Source organism: Castor canadensis, chromosome 2 (genome assembly GCF_047511655.1).
Source record: "Castor canadensis chromosome 2, mCasCan1.hap1v2, whole genome shotgun sequence".
Lineage (NCBI taxonomy): Eukaryota > Metazoa > Chordata > Mammalia > Rodentia > Castoridae > Castor > Castor canadensis.
The window spans coordinates 149861431-149886145 of NC_133387.1; the positions used below are offsets into that span (position 1 = coordinate 149861431).

The following is a 24715-nucleotide window of genomic DNA, read 5'->3' on the forward strand; positions in this document are numbered from 1 at the left end:
TAACAGGAAGAAAGAACAACATTAAAGTCACACCAGACAGACACACATTCACGATGGAATTAGTCAAGATCTAAGAACATAACATGTAAGAGTCAAATTCATAAGCAGTCATAGCACGCTGTCCTGTCAATACCAGGTAACTCAGGCTTTCTCCATTCCTGCGTCCTGCGCCTGTCTTTGAAAAAGGAAGGGAGAGAACTCAACCTATCTGTGATTCAATCAGAGAATGCAAATGAGGTCAAGTTTCTTACAGGCTTGTGAGATTTCCCTAGAGAAATTTCCACAGTGTCTCAGCCATGGCTGGTGCCCTCTGGAGGCTGAGGCTCATCTGTGGAGCAAAAGGACAAGAGTAAGCTCTTGCCTTTACTCCTTGAACCTCCAGCTAGGTGGGCAGCCGAATTCCACTAAGGGGATTTCTAGAGTTTGGGGACTGTCTTCCAAGGACTGATGTCAAACTCAGGCACACACACACAAAAGGATCACTTTCACATGAGTGTAGCTGGTGGTATGCCACTTTGCCCTGTCTGAGTAAGGACTCCATATCCAAATACAGCAGGAGGGATGCCCACATCCCAGGCAAATCCTTATGGAGAGAAGGGGTCCCGAAGGTACCTGCCTGCGTGGAGCTACACCCCTGCAAGTACCTGGAGCAACTTGGGAGGAATCTGAGTGTGTGTGTGTGTGTGTGTGACTGTGTATGTCTTTGTGTGTGTGTGTGTGTGTGTGTGTGTATGTGTGTGGTGTGTGTAGTACACATTTCACAGAAGTTTGAAGGCTTCTTTGCTATCTTGTGATTGGGAAACTAGTACTTTGGGACAAGATGACAAATGATATTGCAAGTCAGGACGCTGGGCTCCACCTTCCAGCAAGCTGAGGGTGGTTCAGGGAATTTATAAGATTTCTCTTGTTCAGCACAGGTTCTAGCATGTGCTTTGAATGTTGCCTTTTTTTTTCCCATCTAGGGATAGATAAATACTTTTGATCAAAGGTATATGTGAGTCCCCTCCATTTAAAAAGACTGGACAAGAGCAGGAGTTGATGGCCCAGGAGTTGAAAGAAGGAGGGAAGAGACAGGGACCCTACCATCTTTCAGTGGATCAGGATATTCAAAAGAAATAAGGACCCTTGATTAAGCATTTCACAGGTGAGAAAGGGCTGATGAGAAAGAGGCTTGCATTGTGTGAAGGAGGTTTAAGATTTGAGGTAAAAACTGGTGCATTCTCTTTCCAGTAAACTTTTAACAATTATTTTGATGCTAAATGTGACCCTCTTGGCCTGCAGTTTTCATAGTGAGAATGAAGACAGATAGTGGGGGTGGAGGTAGCAGGTGTATGGTCTTACGGGAAATGTTGAGGATAACAAACCCTTAAATCCTAAATTAAAACTGGCAAATGTGGAGGTTCCAACTTAGTTAGTAATTGACAGAGTCTCTGTTTTTCATTACTGACTTTTTCTTTACCACAGTCTCTCGAGGTGTAGTCACACACCAGATATTAGAACTTCAAGGGCAGCTTGTTGGAATACAGATTCCCAAGTCCTTCCCTGAAGGACTCTGGGTGTCATCCAGGGATCTGTAAAGGAGCTGGGTGATCTCTAATCTCCAAGCTCCACCCCTCCCCACCCCAGCTCAGAAACTGTGGCTGTCATATTGGCAGAGCATACCTCACCTCTGCCAGATGTCACCAATTACCTATTCCTGGCTGGAGGGCCTAGGACCTCAGCCAAGAATCTCTTCTCCCACTTGTTGATAGGGTCAGTTTCCTGGGGAAGAGATCCACCTTCCACTGAAGATGTCTTCAGCCCTCTAAGCTCACTGGTCACTGGTGGTGTATGTGCTGTTGGTCCTTCCATATAAGCCCCTTTTGTGGCAGCATTTGTCTCCTTGTTGCCTGTCCATCCCTTTTGGGCCTGACTGGATTGTCCTTGGATCCTTGGATCAATGGCTTCTAGCCCCTGAGCTCCATATTGGGTCCACTCCATAGATTTCTCATACCTGCTGCTTATAGCCCCTAAAGCCTTCATCTCTCCAGAAGGTAGGTCTTGTTAAGAGGATAGCCTTCTATTTCTTCCTCTCCCTACCTAAAGTGTCCAAAAACTTCCCCGTGACTGTACCTGGCAAGTCACCACTTTTACCTCTGCCCTTAAATAAGCGTTCCCTCCTCTGCATGCCCCAAAGGCTTGGAACACACTTCTGTCAGTTCGCATCATATTCTAATGATTTGTATCCATCTCTCCTCCCTGCCTAGATTATAAGCTGTATGATGCCAAGGACTGTGTTACTCATCTTTGCATCCCTAGCAACCAGTGTGGCGCCTGACGATATGGTACAAACATTGATGGAGTGCTTGGTTTTTGGCAGGCACCATACTGGGGCAATATGCCACTTTATCCTCACAACAGCCCTACAAGACCCATGTTTTTATCAGTTCCATTTGAATGAAGGAGGCCCCTGAGGCCAAAGAATTTAGGTAACTTGACCAAAGTTGCACAGCTAGTGGTCAGTTTAGGATTGGAATCTAGACAGTCAAACTCCTGAGCTCCCTGAGAAGATTTCATCCAAGGGTTTCTAAATAAATAAAGGAACTATAAACAAACAAACCCTGCATTTCAGAGCTGAAAGAAACCCAGCGACCATTTAGTCCAAACTGTAATTTTATTGCTGGGAAACTGAGTAGTAAAATGAGAGGTAGTAAACAGTGTGGTGGATGGAAGCCTCAGTGTAGAAGAGGTGGCTTGGGTCAGAATACAGCCCTGTCACATACCATCTGTGTGAGCCTGGGAACATCACTTACCTCCCTTTTTTTTTTTATCAGTAAGGGATAATCATACTAGAATTTCTCTCACTGTTTTATTGTTAGGATTATATGAGGTAATGTAAATGTCACAGAATATTACCTGGGTACACAGCAAATGCTTTTGTAAATGCCTGCTCATGTTATTGGTAGAATCAAAGCACATGGGGCTGACAATAGTCATAAATCATAAATCTGACTCTTACTTTATCCAGGAGGGAAATGGGAGCTAGTCTTATATTTATGTCCGTGACTGTAATTGCTAGAATTGGATTATTTAGAAGAACCATGATAATCTCCTAGTTCAATGCCCTCATTTTACAAATTCGCAAGCTATAGCCCAAGGAGTTAGATGACTTGTCAAGACCCCTACCTCATCAGAGCAGGGCTGGCAGTGAATATGGGTCTCCTGACTTCAGCTACACTATCACAGGCCCATTAGTCAGCCCATTCCCCACCCTCTCTTGTCCCAGGTTTCTCAGCTAAGAACAGAATGCCCAACTGTCTGTGATTTAAGTTCAGTAAAACATTCCACACTGGAGCTCAAATTCAAGGCAAGCAGGTCCATCAAGATCCAGTTCTTTCATATGACAGGTGGGTAGAATTACAGAATCGCATTGCAACCAGGGATTTGTGAGATCTGCCCTGGAAGATGGCAGAACTCCCCCCCACCAGGCCGACTGGTGAGCCATGAATCAGCATTTGGATGGCACACCACCCCAGGTCTGCACACCAGCCAGATCTTGATAACCAACACCCACCTTCCCGGCACCTTCTAGCTTTCAGTATGTTTTTTTTTTAATCCCCTATGTGCATCAGATGACTTTAGAAATACTGATGGCCAACCCCCAGCCCAGACACACTCCAGACGAATCTCTAGGGGCAGACCAAGCCTCAGTAGTTTGCTTCAGGTCCTCCAGGTGATTTGAATGGGGTGACAAAATCTATAAGGCAAATGAAATGTCCTCTACCCAAACCAGCAGTGTGTCCTGTGAAATTGTTGGAATTCCAAATTCTATAATACACTTGTTATTTTCTCTCATAGCACTCTGTTGTCAGATTTCATCTCACTCAGAAAGACAAGAAATTATACATTTATCCATTTAATGTCCTTTGCTTACCCCGCCCCCCCCAACCTCAGAGCATACACCCAATGAATAGAGACCATGACTATGCAAGACTGAGAGTGCCTCATGCCTGACACAGGGTAGATACTCACTAAATCTAGTCAATGGATGAATGAATGTGTGCTTGCTAAGTATGTATAGGCAAGAAAGATGCATTATTGAATGACCCATTTCTCAGAAGTCATTGTTATGGTTTCATAGAGACAGAATATAGACATACATAATACATATTTATCTTCCCCCAAAATAAGAAAGTTTAATACAAGGTGGCAGATAACTAGTCATATTTTGTAGACAGCCATCGGAATAAGGAATAAATAAATAAATGGAGCAGCAGATAGTGACAAGCAAAAGCAAACAAATAAAAAATCAGTGTAACAAATAAAAAATCAGAGTGGCTTTGTCTAAATTACTACTGTGCCTTTAGGTCAAGTACCTGAATATTTATTAAATGCTAATTGGAGGTGAATAGCATATTAATAAGCCCTTTGTGAGAAATAATGAAGTTTAAGACAAGGTTCATGGCCTTTGAATTTATTGCAAAAACAGGGTTTGGCTCACTGATATGGAATTATAAGAGGGATACCACAAGTAAGAAGCAAGGTGCTATTTCTAATATGCAGGTCTGTCAGGTGCTGGCCAGATCAGCTGTCCTAATTTAGGTTCAGAGGAAGAGATTGCAGAGGGAGAGTACACTATGGATTGTCATAATCGGGGGGTTGTTGTAGAAGAGGATGAGGTCTGGGGCTTGGCAATATTTTTGACTCAAGTAGGCTTTTGGAAGTTAATACCATCACAGCCCTAATCTGTGAAGACAAAGCAAACTTTGTTCTTGGATGTGATTTGGGGGTTCAAATGAGGAGACACAATTGTCTCTGTGAGCTATAAATATAGCTTTGCTAACAGAGGCCAACTGGCTCTTTTCATAGACATCTTCCCTTGTAAAAAGAATTCTAAGGTGCCAGCAACTGGGGTGTTACATTCAATAATAAAATCCATGTTCCAAAACTTAGTGTGCTAGTGACCATATGCTGTAGTCATTAAACCAGACCAGCTAAATTCAATTCTAGGCTTCTTTCCCTTCCTGGCAAATTACATAACTTCCTTTTGCCTTTGCTTTCCCCATCTGTAAAATGGAGCTAATAATAATCTTTCCTTCGTACTGTTGTTGGTGTGAAGATTGATTGAGAGAATTTATGCATAGTTTCCTTAAAAATGCTACAAGAATGATTAGCAATCCTATCTAGACACCAAACCTAATTTCAGGCCTAGATAACCTGTTGTAAATATATATTTTCTTATCCAAAAGGCAACTAAAATGAATTGCAACTTTGCTAAGGGATAGGATAGCAGCTGGCCAAGGTAAAAATAACTTCATGCTTGTGGAAAAGGTCATAGTAATGACCTCAGTGGGGGAATATAAAACATCACAAATAAAGTCAGTCCAAATGGGTTACAGGAGCAGTGTGACCAGGAACTTCTGGACATGTCTAGTGGTGATACCTGGGTGGTTAGAGCATCATATTCAGGAGAAAAGGGTGACAGAATTGATCTTAATTTGAATCAGCTTATGTCTCTGCCAGAGCAACAGAGGTATCTTTTCTAAATTTTTGCACATACTGTTACCAAGCAGAAGTGGAAGAAAGTGTGGTGGGGATGACCTGTCACAGTCCACACCCTGCGGTACACAGTAAGCACCTCTGTACCCACACCACACATACTTGGAGACAGCATTCACGCAACTATCGCATAAGAAAGCCAGCTTGATAGAGTACTTAAAGTGACGTAGCTGTTCTGTGGAAGTCATTGTGACATTAATAACTATGCTCCACGCTCATTGGAGACCAGAGTCTCGTTCAGGAGGTTGGTTTGAATCATTAACGTTCCATAGGGGCTTTGATTCAAGGTGGCCTCATTTAGAAATCTCAAGGCCAAGAACCTGGCATGACAGTGAAATCCTGACCTGATCTACAGACAGCTCTGAATAGGCTGCATCCCTGTCCCATGTCTCCCTCCTGGAAGTGGCTCCTGGGGCTCCCTCGTGCAAACCATGGCAAGGGAGAAAGAACTGCAGAGAGCACCCAGGAGCACAATGCTTCCAGAATTCCTCACCTGTAAAAATACGGGAATTGTATGGACTAATTTTAAGACCTTTCTAATTCCAGAATTTGATCCAAAGATTACCGTTGACAGGTGTAATTTCAATGTAACTTGTCTGGTTTGGGGACAGAACAAACAGCTGCTACACCAAGTAGCATAAAGAGTCTCCTTACTCTATCACATGCCTGAAATTTTACCAATATGAATTTACACATTTGTGCTTCAAAGGCTTATAAACTCTTGAGTGTTCTTTTCAAAGATAGGCAGCTCTGGAAACAATGCAATCCTTCCCTAGTTCTCACCGTAGGCAGGACTGATTGGTCAGACCATTTAAATACGACGAAGTTGTTCCTGTAGGAACAGTGTTGGATGGGATGGAGTAAACCCCATTGTACACAAGTGTTTGGCCCATGTCTCATTCATGGCCATAAATCCTGTCCAAGTCCAGGCGTTGACCCAAAGTTGGTTCATTTAAATATTGTTTTTGAAAGGAAGTAAAGAAAAATGAAGAAATAAAAAAGGAAGGCAGCATGAATAAATAAGCAAACAGGAAATGACACTTGAGAGTACTTCCCACTTCCGACCTGGTTACTTTGTACTCAAGGGCAGCTTTGGAACTTGGGTACCAGGTGCTTAAAACACCCCCATTCTCTAAGGGCAATATCCAGGCTTTCTGTTGGGTTCTCTTGGCTTTAAGAGGACCATGGGCTGCCACTGAGGACCATTCAGAGAGCAAGGCAGCCAGGCTGCTGCAAGGCTGAGTCCTGTACCAGTTCTAGGCCCTATGCTTTTTTTAAGCACTTGATTTAAATGAAGAAAGAAATTGGCTTATATTTTTAGCAGCTCCTGCTACTAAAACTCATTTGACAAAAGTGCCAAAGGGACAGTTAAGTCTGAGTATGATTTTTTTTTCCCATGGAGGAGGAGGAGGGTATAATTTATCTGAAAATGACTAGTACTTTCCTGGCCTGAGGACATTATTCTACCTGCTCTCTTTTTTAAAAAGACATACTCTTTTTTTTTTTTTTGCTTCCCATCAAATTTTAAACTTAAGGTATTTATTGTCCTTAACTTTAGTTCTCAAGCCCTTAAACAACCACAAACGGAAAAGGTGTGTAATGTCAGTTCAGAAACTCTAAATCTTCAATTACATTTTAGAACAAGAGACATCTAGCTAGACCGAAGTCCCCCTGTGATGGAAAGTATAATGTCAGCCCTTTGTAGGAGTATAATATTAAGTCCAATTAATATTACTAATATTAATGTGCCTCCAAGGACTGAGTACCAGACTCAAGGTGGAGGATTTTAGTCTGTCCCACCCCCCTTTTCCCAAATGTTTCAGTTACTGACTTGCCTTAATTTCTATCAGAGATCTTCCCCTTTATATTATGGAGAGAATTCTTTTTGATTGTTGTTATAGAGGGTTAAGACATTAGTGTATCAGAAGACTCTGCATAAATATATATAATTTATGAAATAAATATTACTTATGAAAGTAGCATAATAATCCAATATCATGCTGGATATATGGACAGGAAGGACTTCAAATGATGAGTTAGCTTAAAGAAATGGGGTGTTGAGAATGGGAGTTTTAAAGGGTTAAGGGCTGACAGAATATGTCTGGTATATATGCAATCCAAAATGAAACCATTTGATCACTTGTGATTTGGAAATTTTCCCCAGTGCAAAGTTAGGAAGGATGGTTATGTGTTTTAACCATAATGTACATGTCCTAAAGGGTTTCCTTGAACTGCCCTGCATAGCCAGGCTTCCAGGAGAAACTGTGTTCAGAAGATCAGAGTGGGAGAGCAACACTCCATCTTCCTGCAGCAGTGAGTGGGGGTATGGAGCCTCCTCCAGGGTCAGAAGGGTCTTTGAAGGAATCCAGGGTGCTTGTCCCTGAGAACAAGTTTGTTCTCAGGGGATATTTGCTCCCCATGAGCTAAGAGGTTACCAATTGCTTATGTTTGTCCCTGTGATCAGCATTCTTGAAGATTCCTTTATAGTAGTTAGGAAATAACAATAGCTATTGTTTTGTATGTTTTATAAACAGTCAGATACAGCCTCTCCTTCATGTTTGCAACTCCTGGTACAGTGGCTGGTGTGTTTTGGTGCTTGCTTAGTATTGGATGACATAAGAAAGATTCAAGTATATTTCAGAAAAAAACTAGTTCCAATTGTGTTGGGCATTTCATGGTGGAGGGTCTCTAGGGTAAAACAATGGGAAATGCTAGGAGCCCTAGGATAAAGGAAGCAGAGATACAAGCCTCCCTGAAGAAGGTAGGAAGGAGGAGAAGGAGAGGGAGTAGAACAAACAACCATGGAGGCGGGTGGTAAATTGGGAGGCAGGGCAGAGAGAGCTGCTGGACGGCGATTCAGGGTCAGGAGGGGCACAGCACCCCCCTCTCCTCTCCGAACCCTGACTCCAGACCCCCACCTGGGGCAGGCAATTGAAAAGAGGCAGTAGGTGAGGAAGGTGCTCCAGCCAATCTGATGGCCATTTCCAGGTAGAGGAAGTAGGTGGGGCCCAGCAGCCAGCAAGAGGCTCCCAGAAGGAAATAAGGTGTAAGAGCAGGACAAGGGACAGGAGGGGAGGGAAGACACTGTTGGTGCCTGTAAAGCAAGGCTCAGCGTCAGTGGTGGCCTGGTCCTCCCCATATTCCCAGGCAGTTGTTGACTGAGGGCAAAGGGTATGGAGCAGCCTGAGAGGGAATAGATGCATTCCCTCTCCTGGCCCAGGGAGTCTCTGAAGAAAAAACTCCCAGGAAGCCAGTGGCAGAAACCATTAGATACTTTATCATAACCTCAGTAAGGAAGTGATAAAAGCCAGGTCTTGGTTAATAGCTTCTCTAAGGACTACCACTTTACATTTTTCTTCCCTCTCTTCTTCCCGATTCCCATTGATTCTGATTCTCTCTCATGTTCAGACAATCACCACCAGTAGTTCCTCTAGTTTCTCTGTAACCTGTGGAAAGGTTGAGAATTCATTTGCATTCATTTATGGTCTCAGGGCAACTCATTTACTTTCATCTTGCAATATCCAAAGGGTTACTCATTTACTTAGATCATTTAAGGATTTCCGGGAGTCCTGCAAGGAAGACATTAGCCATTCCCTTCCAGAAGAATTGCATGCCCCCCAGGGAGGAGGCGGTGCACTGGAGAAAAACAGGCAGAGCATTTAGTAATAACCTACCAGGAGGAAGATGTCATTCCTCTGCAGGCCCAACCTAGCTCAAGCCTCACCTTTGCTCACCTGGATTATTGCCAGGTTGGAATCAGGAGATGCCCCAGGGGGTTGCACAGCAGGAAGTCTTCATCTCCCCTGGCATTTGTTTATACCTTAGAGCTAATGGAATTCAGGGGGGTCACTGCTCCTTGGGGCCCTGGCCTGTTAAACTCTATCTTGCTGGAGCAGAAGAGACTGTCCTCAGTGTCTATCAGTGATCAGGAGGTGAGAGGGTGAGAGAGACCCTTCCAGGATCCTCAAGATCACACCCTGCAGGTTCAGTTAGCTCTCTGTATCTGCAGATTGTGCATCCTCCAATTCAACCAACCCCATATCAAAAATGGAGTAAGGCTTATGATGATTGGGTCATTATTCCCTAAACAGTACAGCAACTATTCACATAGCATTTACATTATATTAGGAATTATAAGTAATCCAGAGACGATTTAAAGTATATGAGAGGGTGTGCTAAGGTTATATGCAAATACCACTTGTATAAAGTCCCACTTTATACCTCCCTGTGGTCTAATTCTGCCAGCAAATAGTGGTCTGACCACATCTCTAGCTTGAGTTCTAGTCTCACAGGAGCCCTATAATAATGAGGGAAAGAGATCACACATCTGGTGGACTCCAAGTGTGAGTCTTTCAGAGTTATCCATTCTCTAAACTGCATAAACTCACCAGGACAGCACATGGAAAGAGCTGGTCAGTTCTTCCATGAGCCATTGTTATTTTATGGAGCAATCAACTGAAAGGGTAGGGCCTGGATGCTAGAGGCTTCTGCTAGGCAGTGGGGGAAATTTCACAGAGGACCAGAGCATTCCTGAAGGAAAGGTCAGTGCTGGTGAGGAGCTCTTCTTCCGTCCATTTCTTTAATTCACCCATCCATTTATTCATCCCGTAAACACACTTTTTATTCACAACAGTGGAAAACAGTAAATATATTGCCTTCCTGTATTGTAGTTAATGCCTCCTTACTATATTGCTGGGTCTCAAAGCTGGAGCCTAGGCCTTATATATCCTGGGCATAGCATACAGAAGTCGCACAACAAACAATGATTAAATAAATGAATGCATTAACGAATAAATAAAAAAACAAATCTGATGACATCCAACTGAGCACATTTTTAGTGTTAGAACTCACTCAAAGGTGAGTAGTGGCACCATTTGCTACAGACTTTGGCAAAAAAATTTCCATCAGTACCGTCACGTATTTCTAAAATAGCATTTCTATTCTTTTCTTGTGGTACTAGGGTTTGAACTCAGAGCCTACACTTTGAGCCACTCCACCAGCCTTTTTTGTGATGGGTTCTTTCAAGATAGGGTCTTGTGAACTATTTACCCAGGCTGTCTTCAAACCACAATCCTCCTGATTTCTGCCTCCTGAGTAGCTAGGATTATAGGTGTGACCCACTGGCACCTGGCTATTATTTAAAAAATAAGTAACTTCAATATTTATAAATGTGGCCCATTTTACATTAAAATTGAAGGTGTCATTGTTTATCTAGACATTTGCAAAATTGGACTTCTGATGTATACAGTTCCAGACCTTGATGTTTTCACTTACAATATCATGAACATTTTGCCACATCATTTAAATATGACAGTGATATACTTAATGGCTGCTTATTATATATTATAGCGCTTCAATTCTTAAGTAATGCAGATGTATTGTTCTTAATAACTTCCCCAATCACTGTACAATCAAAAGGTTCCCAGGCTTCTGTGACTATTTTAGTGGCTAATGCAGACTGAAGGCCTTTACGAAATGACAAATACTTCGAGGCAAGCAAAGCTGTTGCAAGTATGCTTCCATCTTGTCTGCAGCTTTTCCCTTCTCAAAGCTATTAATTCATACAAGCATACTAATGCCTTTGGAATGTTTATTCTCTGAAAGTTGGAAGCTCCAGGGTACACAAGAAAACAGGCACAGAATGTGATGAGAAACACATGGCAAGTGTCTAGTTGATTCACGAAATACTCAAGATTTACTTGGGCATGAGGAACCACACCTCGATTTAATAGAATGGAAATATTTCAGTTCCCTACAGCAAAGTGATTTTGCTAAAAGTGTGTGTGTGTGTGTGTGTGTGTGTGTCCATGAAGAATAGAAACGATTCAAAGTAGACACAAGGTCATACTCTTGTATAGCCAGTGAGGGGAAGGGGAAAATCCAGCCAGGCAAAGATGGAAGAGGAGGTGGTAAAGGGCCTTTGCTAGAAAGAGAAGTGTTAAACAAGATGTGTCTTGGGCTATCTTCTAATGTACTGTGGCCATACTTTTCCTCCCTGAGTTACCCTACCTACATCCAATATTTGTCCTTAAACTGGACCATGTAGATTTGAACCTCTGATTAGTAGAGTTTTGCATGGAGAACCCACCCCAGCACAGCCAAGGTGAAGGCTGGATGTCATGACCATAGGGTAGACATGGATGGCATCACTCAGGAGTCACACCAGCACCCAATGTTTTATCCTCTCCTGATGTGGCAACTGGTGGCTTGACATCATCTCCTCACAGAGTGACACACACAGCAGGTTTTTCCTTGAGAATGGTTTCTGGGATGCTGTCTAGTTAAATGGAGAATCATCCCCTCCAACACAGTTGGGACAAGTCCTCAAGTTGGGACCCATAGTTGCATACCTCTGATAATGTTTGAATACTCCAGATCCATGTATTTGTCCCACCTTTTTTGGACATTTATGGAGGAAGGAAAGAAACACCCCAAACTCTAAATGAACCTTTCTCAAGTTCTTTTTCATTACATCATTTCATGACTTCTGAACTCAAACCCCATCTGACAATCTACTAGAAAGCACCTGAGTTTCCATGTCTAGTGATAATGGTTTGTTGCAATCAGTTGTGGCAGTATCCTAAGAAATGCTTGTGGCTGATTAATACTTTCAAAAGAAAAGTTCAAGGTTGTCTCTAGAAAATACCACTCTCAGATATACCTCCTGAATTGGGGAAAGGGTGAAGTCACAGCTAATGTAGTAGGAAATACGTGGACTCCACAGCCTGACTTTCTTGGACAGTATTTGCCGAGCTTTTATTACTGATGCAGACCAGTCATCATACACATGCCTGTTAACTTGTGTGAACACTACTTGCTATTATCAACAGAAAGATTTATGTATTGTTACAGACACAGTTTGTTATGACTCAGTATCCATGCCCCCCTCTTCCATAGGAATAAAGACTGTAGCTGGGCACATGCCACTCACAATAAAGGCTATATTCTTTCAGGCTCTCTTGCAGCTAGGAGTGACCATATGAGTAAGTTTTAGCAAACAGGATGTAACGGTGAATGAAGCTTGCAAGTTTCAGATGGGACCCCAGAACTAGGTGACAATCCATTCCCAACTCCTCCATTGTGTCAGGGACTTTCTTGGTTCTGGCAGTGAAAGTCCCATATCCCAGGAAATTCCCTAGTTCTGGGCAAAAATGGGAGTTTGTTCATTTGCATCCCAACTTTTAAAAAAAACTATCTTGGACATGCTGATGAGGATAAATACCAGGAATGACAGAAGGAAACCAGGACCATGTCAGTTTCACATAGCATAACTGTCATAGCAGATCAGACTTCCATGTGTGAGGCAAATCAACTTCTGTTTTGTTTAAGCTACTAAAATTTGAGATTTCTAGTATAAGCTGAGGTACCTATAACCTAACTAATATATCTAATTTAATTGCTTTCTCTGATGAAAAAAAGTTTAGGGGTAGGAGTGTTGCTTCTTCATAATTTAAATATTCCAGGGGGAATGTTCATACCTGGTGACAACACCTGTCACATTCTATTGAGGAAAAATATGTTGGTTTAAAGTCCAAATCCTTAGCTGGCATTTCTTTCTTCCATTCTTTATTCTGCCTATCCCATATCTTGTGGCATTCAGACTTGTGTTCTATCCTAACCCATCTTCTTTCTGTCTCCTGACTGCAATCTATTGACTTTTTCCTTTCTCTGTTCCATTGCTCTCTGGTTAGATACTCTCTTCATCTAACCAACCCCATCAAGCCCCATGTCCTTTACCATTGTTGGTTCCCACGATTTTGTCCTTTTCTGGAATCTGTAACAACTGTGTACATTTGATATTTAATCACAGACATTGCTGTACTGTCTTACTATGTGTTTAACTCTTGTATGTGAGGGAAAATGCTAAGATCCAGGGAGGCAGCGTGGCTGTGAGAATATGTCCTAGGACTTAAAAGTCTAGATTCAAGTCTGAGTGCCAACACCTGCTACTTGGGGGGTCCTGAGCACCAGTTTCCTGGTGTATAAAGTGGCAGTGATTGCAGTGCCTCCTCTGTGCTGTTGTAAGAATTAGACCCCATGAGAGTATGCCATCAACCTTTGAGCACCAGAGTTATGTTAATTGTTCTTGATAATCAGTCCTTTCTCTAGTCCTCCACTGGATAACCCTAGCATGTTTACCGTAGTTCCAGAACACAGTGAATGACAACTCTATGAAAAAATAAGAAAAAAATAACAGTTTCTCAAATATTATGAAGTTGCAAAGAATAAAGCTTTGCCTGGACATCTTCAATCCAAAAAGGCACAAAGTAGTGGGCATAGGACAGACTAAGATCTCAGATCCAATTTTCCATTTATGAGTGACTTTAAGAGCTAAATTACTAATTATACATGGCCATCACATCTGTCCATATGCTAGAGATCCACCCTTCTTGCCTTAACTCTGCTTGACACGAACACAAATACAAATCACAAAGTGCAGATTTTATGTCTGGGAGGACATAGCTTCTACTCAGTAAGTTGCAAAAAGAGCTGCTATTTTAAGGTTCTCTAGAGTTTAGCAGATTACCAAGGTGATGATATTAAGCTTAAGACAGCCTATTAATGTAATTCTGCATGTGAGTAATTCAGTGAGGCCCCTTAAGCAAATATCAATTGAAGGATAAAATCATCATGAAGCTCAGGTGGAAAGAACAGAGTGGGGAATTCATTCACAGCCCAGAAAACGGACCTAACCCCACCTGTCCATGAAGAATCCTACTCATTTACTGAGGGAAGTGGTAGAGCGTTTGGACACAGCTGCCCTCAGAAATCCTATGAGCTATGCCCAATGCTTCAAGTTCCTTTTTCTCACTCCCTTTTGTCCCTCTTCATCTGGAATGGTATATTTTCTACTACGAACCACATCCTTGCTGGATTCTTCTTTCAAAAGAGCTCCCTTTCCCCAGAATAGGAGCCAATAAACTCAGCATCCATGAGCTACATATGGCTGGTGAATATTTTTTTCTAGGGATATTTGGAGTTTCAAAAGAATGGGAATGAATGTGTAATTGTGAAACTCAAGTGTTGCACAGGGTGGGAGGGGTATGGTGGAGGGAGCGAGGAGTCTAGTAACTTCAGAGCAGTATCACTTGTCTGTGGTCTTCACTATGTCTGCACAAAGTGGGACCAGAACATGGCACACAAATTGTTCTAATCAAATCGAGGGAACAGGCTTGGCTTAAAAACTCTTGGGCTATAAGTTAATAAGAATTTTAATAAAAATAGCAAGTATAGCCCTGGGCTGCAGTACAATATCTCTCTGGGTTGCTGGTGTTCTATCAGTCAATCATATAATCTTCTTGATGTTAGGAAAGTGGAGAGAGTAAGTAAAAACTGTATGGGACAAAGAAACTTCCAAGACAGAAGTATAGGTTCACTATGAGCTCTTCGATTGACCTTCCAGGGCTACAAGACAGACCCTTGCCAAGTCTCTCAGAAGGTAAGACGCCAGTGGAAATCACCTATGTCCAACCTATTTGACAACACAAGGCAAATTCCATACACATTTAATTGTCTGACAACCTTGATTTCAATTTATTACCATACCTATTTTATAGGTAAGGAACCAGAGGATGGTGAGAGTGCAGTGCCATCCCAGATCTTTTGATTTCTCCTTCCCCCCACAAATTTCTCAATAGCTTATTTATATGTTTTAAACTCAAGCTGCATGTTGAATTGCTATGAGACTCTGCTTTAGCTTATTATCTGCAGATACAATCTAGTAGATGACTGGCCTATGTCATTGGATTTATCTATAAATGTAAGAAACACAATTAATCATTTTTTTAAACTTCTAAAACTACCTACCTTAAAAGCAAACAGCCTCCCTGGTCTTTATCTGTTTTCATCAGAAAGACTCAAGTTCTGATATTCAAAGTACAGAGCAAGAGAATATGGTCCAATCACTTACTCATGCCATTACAATGACCTCTTTCAATTTGAGCAGTAATGTTTACATTTTTAATAGTTATGCTTTTGTCACAACAGTTAATAGCCAAAAGTGGTTTACTTACATTTTTTTTTTCAAATTGATGGCATTCAGCTAAAAATATAGTCTACATGGTGAAATGCTTGTTTGGTTAGCACATGCTGGTATAATTGCAGCCTTGCAGAAAGACGATGTGGTTTGAAACGTTAAGGATTTGCACTGACCCATCTTGCTTTATGTGTGGACTGAAAGAAGACCAAACAAGAACTTCACCCACGATCCTGAGTGTTTTGTAAACACTCATAGAGACAGAATGGGAAGAGATATGCAACATTACACTGGTTGTCTTTGAACTTCTCTGGTCCACAGGCTTCCTCCACCAATCCCTGAAGTGATATCCCCACAGGCAGCCTTGAACAGGAGCCTGAAATCTCACTCTTCACACTTTCCCTGGATGCTAAGCCAATCCCCAACATCCATTTCTAAAGAGCTCTTTCCTGGTTTTAGACTCACTTGCTTCTGGCTCTATGAAAATTTCCACCCACATGTCCAGTGGGAACTCTAGATGTACCATTTTTAGAATGAAACTCACGGATTTCTTGCCTAACCTTCTCCTTCCTGGGTTCTCCATCTCAGCTGGATATACCCCATTTAACTCTGGCAGGAAAGCTGGGAATCTCTATGTAATCCGCACTGTCATAGCCATGTTTATTAGTCACTGAGTCCTCAAAATTCATCTCATAAGATATTACAGTAGAGCCTACCTCCCCAGCCTTCCCACCCCTACTGTCCTGGATCAGACACCTCTTATTTCTCACCTAGTTCTAAACACAATAGGCAACTCTTGTGTAGACTATAGTTAGCAATCCTTCTAAAATGTAAATCTGGTCAGATCTCCCCATTGAAAAATCTTTCACTGGCTCCCTATGGTCACCATCAGGTGCACAGTCTCCAGCTTGACTTCTAAGAACCTCTCTGACCTCATCTTTGCCCTTCCCCAGGCTCTCTGGATGGAGGCCAGGGCAAAAAAGGGACAATGGCAGGTGAGAGGCAGATCCCAGACCAGTGCCCTGCATTCTTGTCTTTCCATCTAGAGTTTCTGACACTGAAACTCTTTCTTGTTCTTCCCCTATCCCATCTTTCCTATTTGTTTGCAATACATCATAATAATTAAAAAAAAAAACTGATTGGGGGAAAAATAAAGCCTATTTGATCAAGGTGATTTTCAGATGTGGGATGCAGCTTGGCGAACACCAGCTTCTCTGCAGGTGAGGCTCCATTAATTATGGAGCCATGAAGATGCATGTATATCAGTCAATGCACCCTGTACACTGCCAGCCTCACCCCTCCTTGCACACGTCAATACAGGCTTGAGAGCAGGTACTACAAGTTTAACATGTGAAAAAAAGCCAAAAAAACAGCTACCTCCTTTTCTGCCTTCCATGGGGCCTGTTGGGAGAGGAGAGAGGCATTCTCTTGAGTCATGTCTTATGCTGGCCTGTGACCTTGCTTTGGTTTTTCTCTTTACCACAATGTTGGGGTACCATTTATCCCTCTGAAGAGCTAACTCGGGCTGCAGTTTTTTATGGTTTCCATAAAAAACTTAATGTCATAAAGGGCTCGACTGAACAAGTTAACATGTCACTCTTTGTACTCATGATGTCATGAGACATGAGTTGCTCTCAAAGCAATTGAGCTGTTCAATTTGTATGAAAGATTTTGGTATTGTGAAGGTAAAACCTGAAGGATGGGACTTTCTCCTCAATGTTTGTGTCCTTGTGGCTAGCACTGGAGCTGGCCAAGAAAGCCTCAGTATGTTTGAGATGGAGCCTTATGAATCAATAACCTGGGCTTTATGCGGGGAGGTAGAGCAAGGCCATGCTCCAGATGTGTTAAGGTTTGGCTTACAGGCTCTTCTCTGGACAGTGATTCTGTTCTTACTGCCTATGTCAGCCTCTGAGACCCACTAGAACCATCATTGGCTCAGGATGACATGTGTTCACTGCCCTGTTTGTATTTTACCCTATTATCTTCTCTATTCTGATTCCTTGCACACTGTTCCTCTAGTACCACACCCGAATTCACTCTACCTACCAACAAACCTAGAAACCAGGAGGGGGCATTTTTACCACCACAGGATCAGGCCTTACCCGCACCTGCTACTTTATGCCTGGGCTCTGTATGGAGAGCCCCAGATCTTCCTCTTGATTTGATCATGGCACACAGTTGCCCCAGACCTGGCCTGGTCCAAGCAGGAAGGAAGTAGGTTCCAGGGCCTGCCCACTGGTGTCTGATTTTGGCAGTGGGTCCAGACCTTTGTATTCCAGGGCTGCCACCTTGGATCTGTGTATGGCCGAAGTTGACCTGAAATCTCAGATCAGACCCAAAGACCTCTTTTTCTGGAAGTTTTTCCTAGAAAGGAACTGGGGGAAAACAGCAGTCTTCACACTGATCCCCACTCACACTATGTATAGTCTCATCCTTGTAAATGTTGAAGTTGGCCAGGTCAAATTTTCCCTTGGGTTTTGGTCCCTAGCTAACACAATTTAGCCACAATCATATTGAAAATCTTGTTGTCTTTTGGGCTAACTCAGACAATTTTCTTTTTCTTGCAAAGGAGCATTTGGCAGGAAACCTGTTATCCTTTAAAACATTCATTCAACACACATTCGTTATGTACTTAAGTGTCAGGCATCATGGAGCTAGGATAGCCTCCCCTTAAAGAGCATATGGATAAAGTCTAACAGTAATTATATTTATGATTATGATAATAATCATTGCAGATATGTATTGACTTTTTGTGCCTCACTGAATAATATTTTTATGTGTATTTTTCATTCATCAAGCCCATCTAAAATAAATAAAATTGCAGGCTAATCCTGAAATGCTTAGAATCAGTTTTCTGGATTTTTGATTTTTTCAAATTTTGGAATATTTGAATATACTTAATGAAAATCTTGGGATGAAACTCAAATCTAAAAAAATTCATTTCTGTTTCATGTACACTTGTACACAGAGCTTGAAGGTAATATAATATAATATAATATAATATAATATAATATTTTAGATAATTTTGTGCATGAAACAAAGTTTAATGGTATGAAATTTTCCACTCATGGTATCATGTAACTAAGTTTTCAGATTTTAAAGCAGTTCAGACTTCAGAGTTTTGGTGTGTAACATGAATTATCTCCTGGGAAACTCAAGAGGTAAAGTGACTTGCCTAAAGTCACACAGCTTATAGACAGTAGAGCCCAAATTTGAACGCACGTCTGCCTGAGTCCAGTCCACTTACCCATTGCACTGCATCACCACACATCTGAATGGCGCATGTGGTAGAGAAAACCGTGGGTCTGTACAGTGAGCTCATAACTCCAGAGAACACCGTCCATCGTATGTCATGAGACTGGCTCAGGGAGAGTACAGCTCTATAGGATATAAGGGCAGTGACATCCCCTAAAGCTGTGTCACCCAGCAGCCCTGTCTTGGGTTCCCTTATAGGTAGTGGAAGTCTAGGAAGAAAAATAGTCCTAAATAGGGATGTCTGTCTATGTCTTGTACCACCAGGAGTATCTGGTTATCCAGCTGGCATCTGTTGGTGCTCTGACACATTTACTGCTTGCTTAGTAAATTAATATATTTTAAAAGGTGAGTGGAGAAAGACGGTGCCCAGATTAGAAGACATGAGCTACAAGGCTGGTCCTACTGTATGTAGCAGCCTGGGGCAGGGGCTGCCGGGGGAGAGTCTTCCTTCAAGGGGAACCAGGCAAGCGGCAGACCTATGATGATGGGAAGGGGCTCAAAGTGTAGTTGGTCCTGAGATCACTTCCGTGGTAGAAGGAGGCCTGTACTTGCGGCACAGTTAGAACTGTTTCCGGGTGAACCCCACTCACTGTCTGAACTCTTGTAGGGCATAAGGAGGGAATGAGAGTTTATTCCATTAGTGTTATGGTCCTGTCATCCAGATATCCTTGGCTTCTGTCCAAAAGGGCTTGCAACAGTCCTGCTGGGGACTGAGGGCTTGCAGTGGGGCTGAGTCAAGACAAAATCTCCCAGGTTGTCTATCTGTCTACCTGCAATGCCAGGATCTTTGCACTTATCTGGGAACCCTGGGTTTGGAGCCATGACATCTCAAACCCTGTCTCCACTCTCACCCAAACTGGCTTGGACCTGGGAAAGTGGGGCCAGTCTTTTGGGCTTCAGGGTTCCCATGTGGACAAGGACTGAGAGCACAGAGATGTATATAAAGTGCTTTCCTACTCCAGATATGGCCCTGTCTGTGTCCAGCTAGCCATGGCTTCACCAGCACAACTTCTTACCACCTGGCTCTGTGGCAGTGGCCCTGGAAGTCTGGCCAGCAGAAGACCAAGAGAAGATTTTGCGAAAGCTGTTACTCAAAAAAGCAAGGCTGAGTTGGTTGTAGAGATAACTATCTTTGCTCTGTCACACCTCAGGGGAGGGAGGGAGCCATGATAACACCTCCTTCCTCGACAACAGTATCTTACAGAACCCAGACAAGTTTAGGCATTGAAAGTAAAGTGCACTTACCAAATTTTGAGTGACTCTCCATAGCATTTTTCAGCAGAATGCTGACTCAACAGCTGAACCCCACTTAGAAAAAGATTCCAGAACATTCTGGAGTGATTATGAACTCCACAGGACTTCGGCACTGCCAAGGTGCCTTCACCTACCTCCTGGGTTCTGAAACCCTGAGGAATCTAGGGCCAAACAACTGCAATGCTGCAGAGAAAGGAAGAGAGAAAGCAAAGCCACAAGTTGGCTACCATCCAACTCCGGGTCACCTGGCAGTGTCTGCTGGTGCCGTTGTCTCTGCCTCTCTGCCTTTCTGTTGCTCTTTCTTGCTTTTTCTCTCCCTCCCCCTTCTTCTTTCTTAGGGGTTGTTTTGCTGTACCTTTGCCTCTAACATTTCAAAGGAAAGGAAGATTAAAAATACTACTGAGAAATACCCTAGGGTTTGGGAAAGAGGGGAAGTATGCAGTTTCTGGAGAAGGATTCTTCCCCAGGATGGTAGTGGATGGAAAAGGATGCACTTAATCCCAAGGCCATGAGTAGACAGTCTGAGACTAACACCCCTTCTTGCTCCATGTCAGTTCATTTTCTTCCCTCATTCCTTACACTTCCTCCTATTGTACTCTCCACCTCCTTTATTCTTTGCTTATCATTGTCTCAGCTCATTTCTCCTTCTAGACCACCTACAGTGTCCAGTATAAAACTATCTCACCTGTTTTTGAAGAAAGCAAAATGTAAAAATACACAAAACAGTCAATGTGCCAAGTAGCATCCTTGGAGTAGTGAGACCTGAGCTCTTCTACAGGAGAGAGCAGTTTTGTTGCTCCCTTTTCACCCTTCGGCTTCAGTCAATGTCATCACTGGTACATCATCAAAGCAAATCTTTGATCCTTCCTTCTTTGTCTGCTGCAGTGTCCAAGTTGAGTGCTGCCCATTGCTCCCCAGCCATCTTCCTTTCTAAAGTTCATGAATCTGTTTTTTCTACTCCATCCCAGGGAATAGATCCTCCTGGGAGGATCAAACACCTCCCTGGTCCTTGATATACTTTCCCTGGACATTGTCTCAGTCTTCTTGCCAACATTTCTTCTTTCTTCTGATGCTCCCCAAATTGATGACAGGTGATGATTTCCCCAAACTCCAATTTCCTTAATGTCATTCTCTGCTGGAATACCTTCATTGGCTACCTATACACAATAAGATAAAGTCCAAATTCCTTTTCCTGGCAGACAGAAACTTCTACATTTCGACTCTAGCTTACTTTTCTAGACATTAACAATAACAGATATTTTTAAAGATACCATTTATGGGCTACCTACTACACACTGGAATGGCGTTAAGTATCTTATCTGAGTTCTTTCTCCCAGGAGTCCTATGCAGTCATGGTTCCACATGAGTTGGTAGTCAGTGGTGAACCCAGGTCTTATGCTGTCAGAAGCTATGCTCTCAACTATTCCTCCTCACTGCTGCTTCTATCTGATCCAGGCTGTCATGGGTCACCTCCTCCAAAACCCACCTGGTATCTGGTGCAGAGAGCTCTGAAAGATTAGATAGCAATCTTTAGCCCTCCAAGAAAACAGTGGGTAATGAAGACATACAGTGGGGGCTTTTTGTGGATGGGCAGTGAGAGCAGGCCCACTGCACTGGCTGGACAATAGTGGGTGGAGGGCTCATTTGAGACTCAGATCCCTTGATCCCCTGCAACAGTTCCTTTATGCTTACCCTTCTCATGCACCTGCATTGCCATTCTTACACCGAGTTCTCCATATGTTCAAACTTAAGAACCACTCAACCCAGAAGCTGGGCTTTGACTCTCTCCTTCTACCTGCTACAGATCATTGAAGGAAGAAGCATTCTTAGGGGGCTACCTGGTTACCTTTGTTTCCTTGCTCAAGGCACAAAAATCATCCTATAGCCCCTATGTTAGGAAGAAGTACTTCAGGGTCAGTTTTTTCCATTCTTCTGCAAATTATAGAAGTAAGGTATATTCAGACAAGTCCAGATTCCTCCTTTTATAGGTGAGGAAATGGGAGCCTAGAGAAAAAGCTTATCCAAGTTCATTCATCATGAGAAAGGTAGAGCCCAATAAGACCACAAGGCCCAGGTGCAAAGAGCTCTTCCCTGACCTTGCCACATTGTAACCACAGTCATAAGAACCACCTGTTCCTAAGTGTGCCCTGGCTTCTCAAGGGCTAGATGGAATACAAAGAGCAAATCTTCCCATATGCTTTTAATTGTTAGTAGTCAAGGACATTTTTAAGATTTGCATGCTGGCCAGCCAAGCCAGGTACTAAGAGGGTTCAATGACATGTGGAAGGAAAACCAAGGCTGAGTCAGAACCAGGATAGGATGGGAGGTGCAGCCCTGGTTGGGGAAATCAAAGTTCCTCATTTTGCCATAGCTGCTGAAAGGCTTCTCTTGATTCTCCTTGGGTCTCTGGTATAGTCACTGAACTAAATCTTAAAGCAGACACCAAGTGCTAAACATCTCAGGATAATGCTCAAATTCCTTCCCAGAGGAGCCAGCTGGTCTTCCCTTTCTCCCACCCTCCCTGTGGTATAAGGTTTTGAACTCAGAGCCTTCCACTTGCTAGGCAGGTGCTCTGCCACTCGAGCCACACATCCAGCTTTTTCTTTTGTTTTGCTTTAGTTATTTTTTGAACATGACCTCTTGTTTTTGCTCAGGGCTGGCCTTGGAGCTTGATCCTCCTACCTATGCCTGCTATGTAGCTGGCAATATAGGTGTGGCCTATCATGTCCCCTTGTTAGTTGAGATAGGAGTCTTGCTAACTTTGCCTGGGCTAGTCTCAAATTGCAATTTTCTTGATCTCTACCTCCCAAGTAGCTTGGATTAAAGGCATGAGCCACTGTGCCTGGCCACCAGCTGGCCTTTCTACAGCCCCACCTTGGTACAGACACTCTGCTTAAGACACACTAAACATAGCCAATGTTTTTACATCTTCATATGCTTCTTTTGCTATCTCACTGCTGGGAACACATTTTCTGTTTTTAACTAGAAAACTTGTACTTGACTTTGAAGATGGGGTTTATATGCCTGATCCTTTATACAGTATCCTTTGGCCTTTCTCCTAGTCCCCCTCATCTGTCTTCCCACAGAACTCTGTTCACAGCATCTTCTTTCCCTTCCTGAGTTGCATGTTTTCTCTCTATGGTTATATCGAGACTTTCTCAAGGATGGTAAGTCAGTCGTACTCTGAGTAGCTACTCAGTTTCTGGAACATAGAGGAAACAAAAGAATTACCAGCTTCAACTAAAAAGAATTGCACCAGTTAAGGAAAACTTTGCTCCAAGTTCCCACGTGGAAAAGCCAGTGAAGGTTTGGTTTTTATCTAAGCTCAGAGTGAAGACCCCCCCCAACCAATGAGTTCCCATGGTAGATAAATGATAGAGTATCATTTCACAGGCAGCAGCCATGAGCAAACCTCCATGCATGTCCAAGGCACCCTTGTGCACATGCACAGACACAGAGAAGCTGGAAGGAGCTGGGGCTCTATGGCAAATGCATCAGAGAAGATAAGATCAGAATGCTGCAAAGAGAGGTAAGCCACGTGACGATGTGGGTAACCCCAGGCACAAATGACACCCTCAGCAAGGCCCAGCTGAAATCTAACCACATTATCTTTTCATGAAACAGACATGAAAAAGTCTGACTCCAACAATTACAAGGGTGGTTTAATGTCTTCTTGCCTTGATGGTATCAAAGCTACTGACTCCAGGGCTACAATCGAGGAAGCAACTCTCTGAGATAAGAAGATGAACTATCTGCTCAAGAGAGTGTGCAGGAAGTGACGGTAACTGGGCAACACATAATGAAACGGTTTGTGGGCCATAAGCCATCTAAACAAAAGTTACCCTGGGTGGCATCAGTTGTATAAGCAAAGGAAACCAAATCAACCCACCCTATCTCAAAGTGAAGACTTTGTGGGTGCCAGTGTGTGTGTGTGTGTGTGTGTGTGTGTGTGTGTGTGAGAGAGAGAGAGAGAGAGAGAGAGAGAGAGAGAGAGAGTCCTTACTAAACGTTATGGCTAAAATGAAATTCACAGCTCCCCCAGCTATGGTTAACACCGGTATAAAACAAAAAGGTTGAAAAGGTGAGTCTAGTTGTCATGCAGCAGCCTTGAAGTCCCTTTCTAAGTGCCCCTTCTACTATGTGAAGGCCCTGGCTGAATGACCATCACTCTGTTAACATACTCCAAGACATCAGCATGGATTTATTCTGTATCCCAGAGAGAGAGATTGGACTTTGATACAGCAGTGTCTCAGTGCTCTGAGTCACAGACACTGGTATTTTCCTTCTGAAGCTCTCTTCATGCTTCATCTGTTCTTTTCTGTGGTGTTCCTTCCCCTTCAGTTGTCACTCTTCATAGTCCCCTAGCAATCTTCACACGTTTCTTTCAGGTGTTCAGACAGCTGGGATGGGGCTCAGGCTCAAAGATGTACTAATGCTCTGCATTAGTCAAAGTTCTTTGATTTGGGTTATGTTACTAACCTAAATCTCAGCTCTCTCATCTATAAATTAGGATTAAAAGAATCTATCTTCTCATTAAGTTTGTTTTAGGGTCCTGAGAGCTGTGTCATGTGCCTGTAATTTCACCTACTCCAGAGGCAGAGATTAGGAGGATAGCAGTTCAAGACCAGCCTGGGCAAAAAATATTAATGAGACCCTATCTCAACAAGTATGCTGGGTGTGATGTTGACATCA

The 24715-nt window shown here is 42.8% G+C and overlaps 1 protein-coding gene across 2 annotated transcripts in view; it reads right to left on the bottom strand.

Moving 5' to 3' along the window:
* The window catches only part of Rora (RAR related orphan receptor A), a 691433-nt gene that overhangs the window by 302931 nt on the left and 363787 nt on the right, over positions 1-24715 (bottom strand). The window contains exon 1 of one of the 2 annotated variants that reach the window (XM_074066096.1): positions 20015-20051. The exons of the other annotated variant lie outside the window; for it this stretch is intronic. Coding sequence (XP_073922197.1) covers positions 20015-20036 — 22 coding nt within the window. The 5' untranslated portion in view covers positions 20037-20051. Of the gene's footprint in view, positions 1-20014; positions 20052-24715 lie in introns of those variants that run through there. 2 annotated transcript variants of the gene reach the window in all.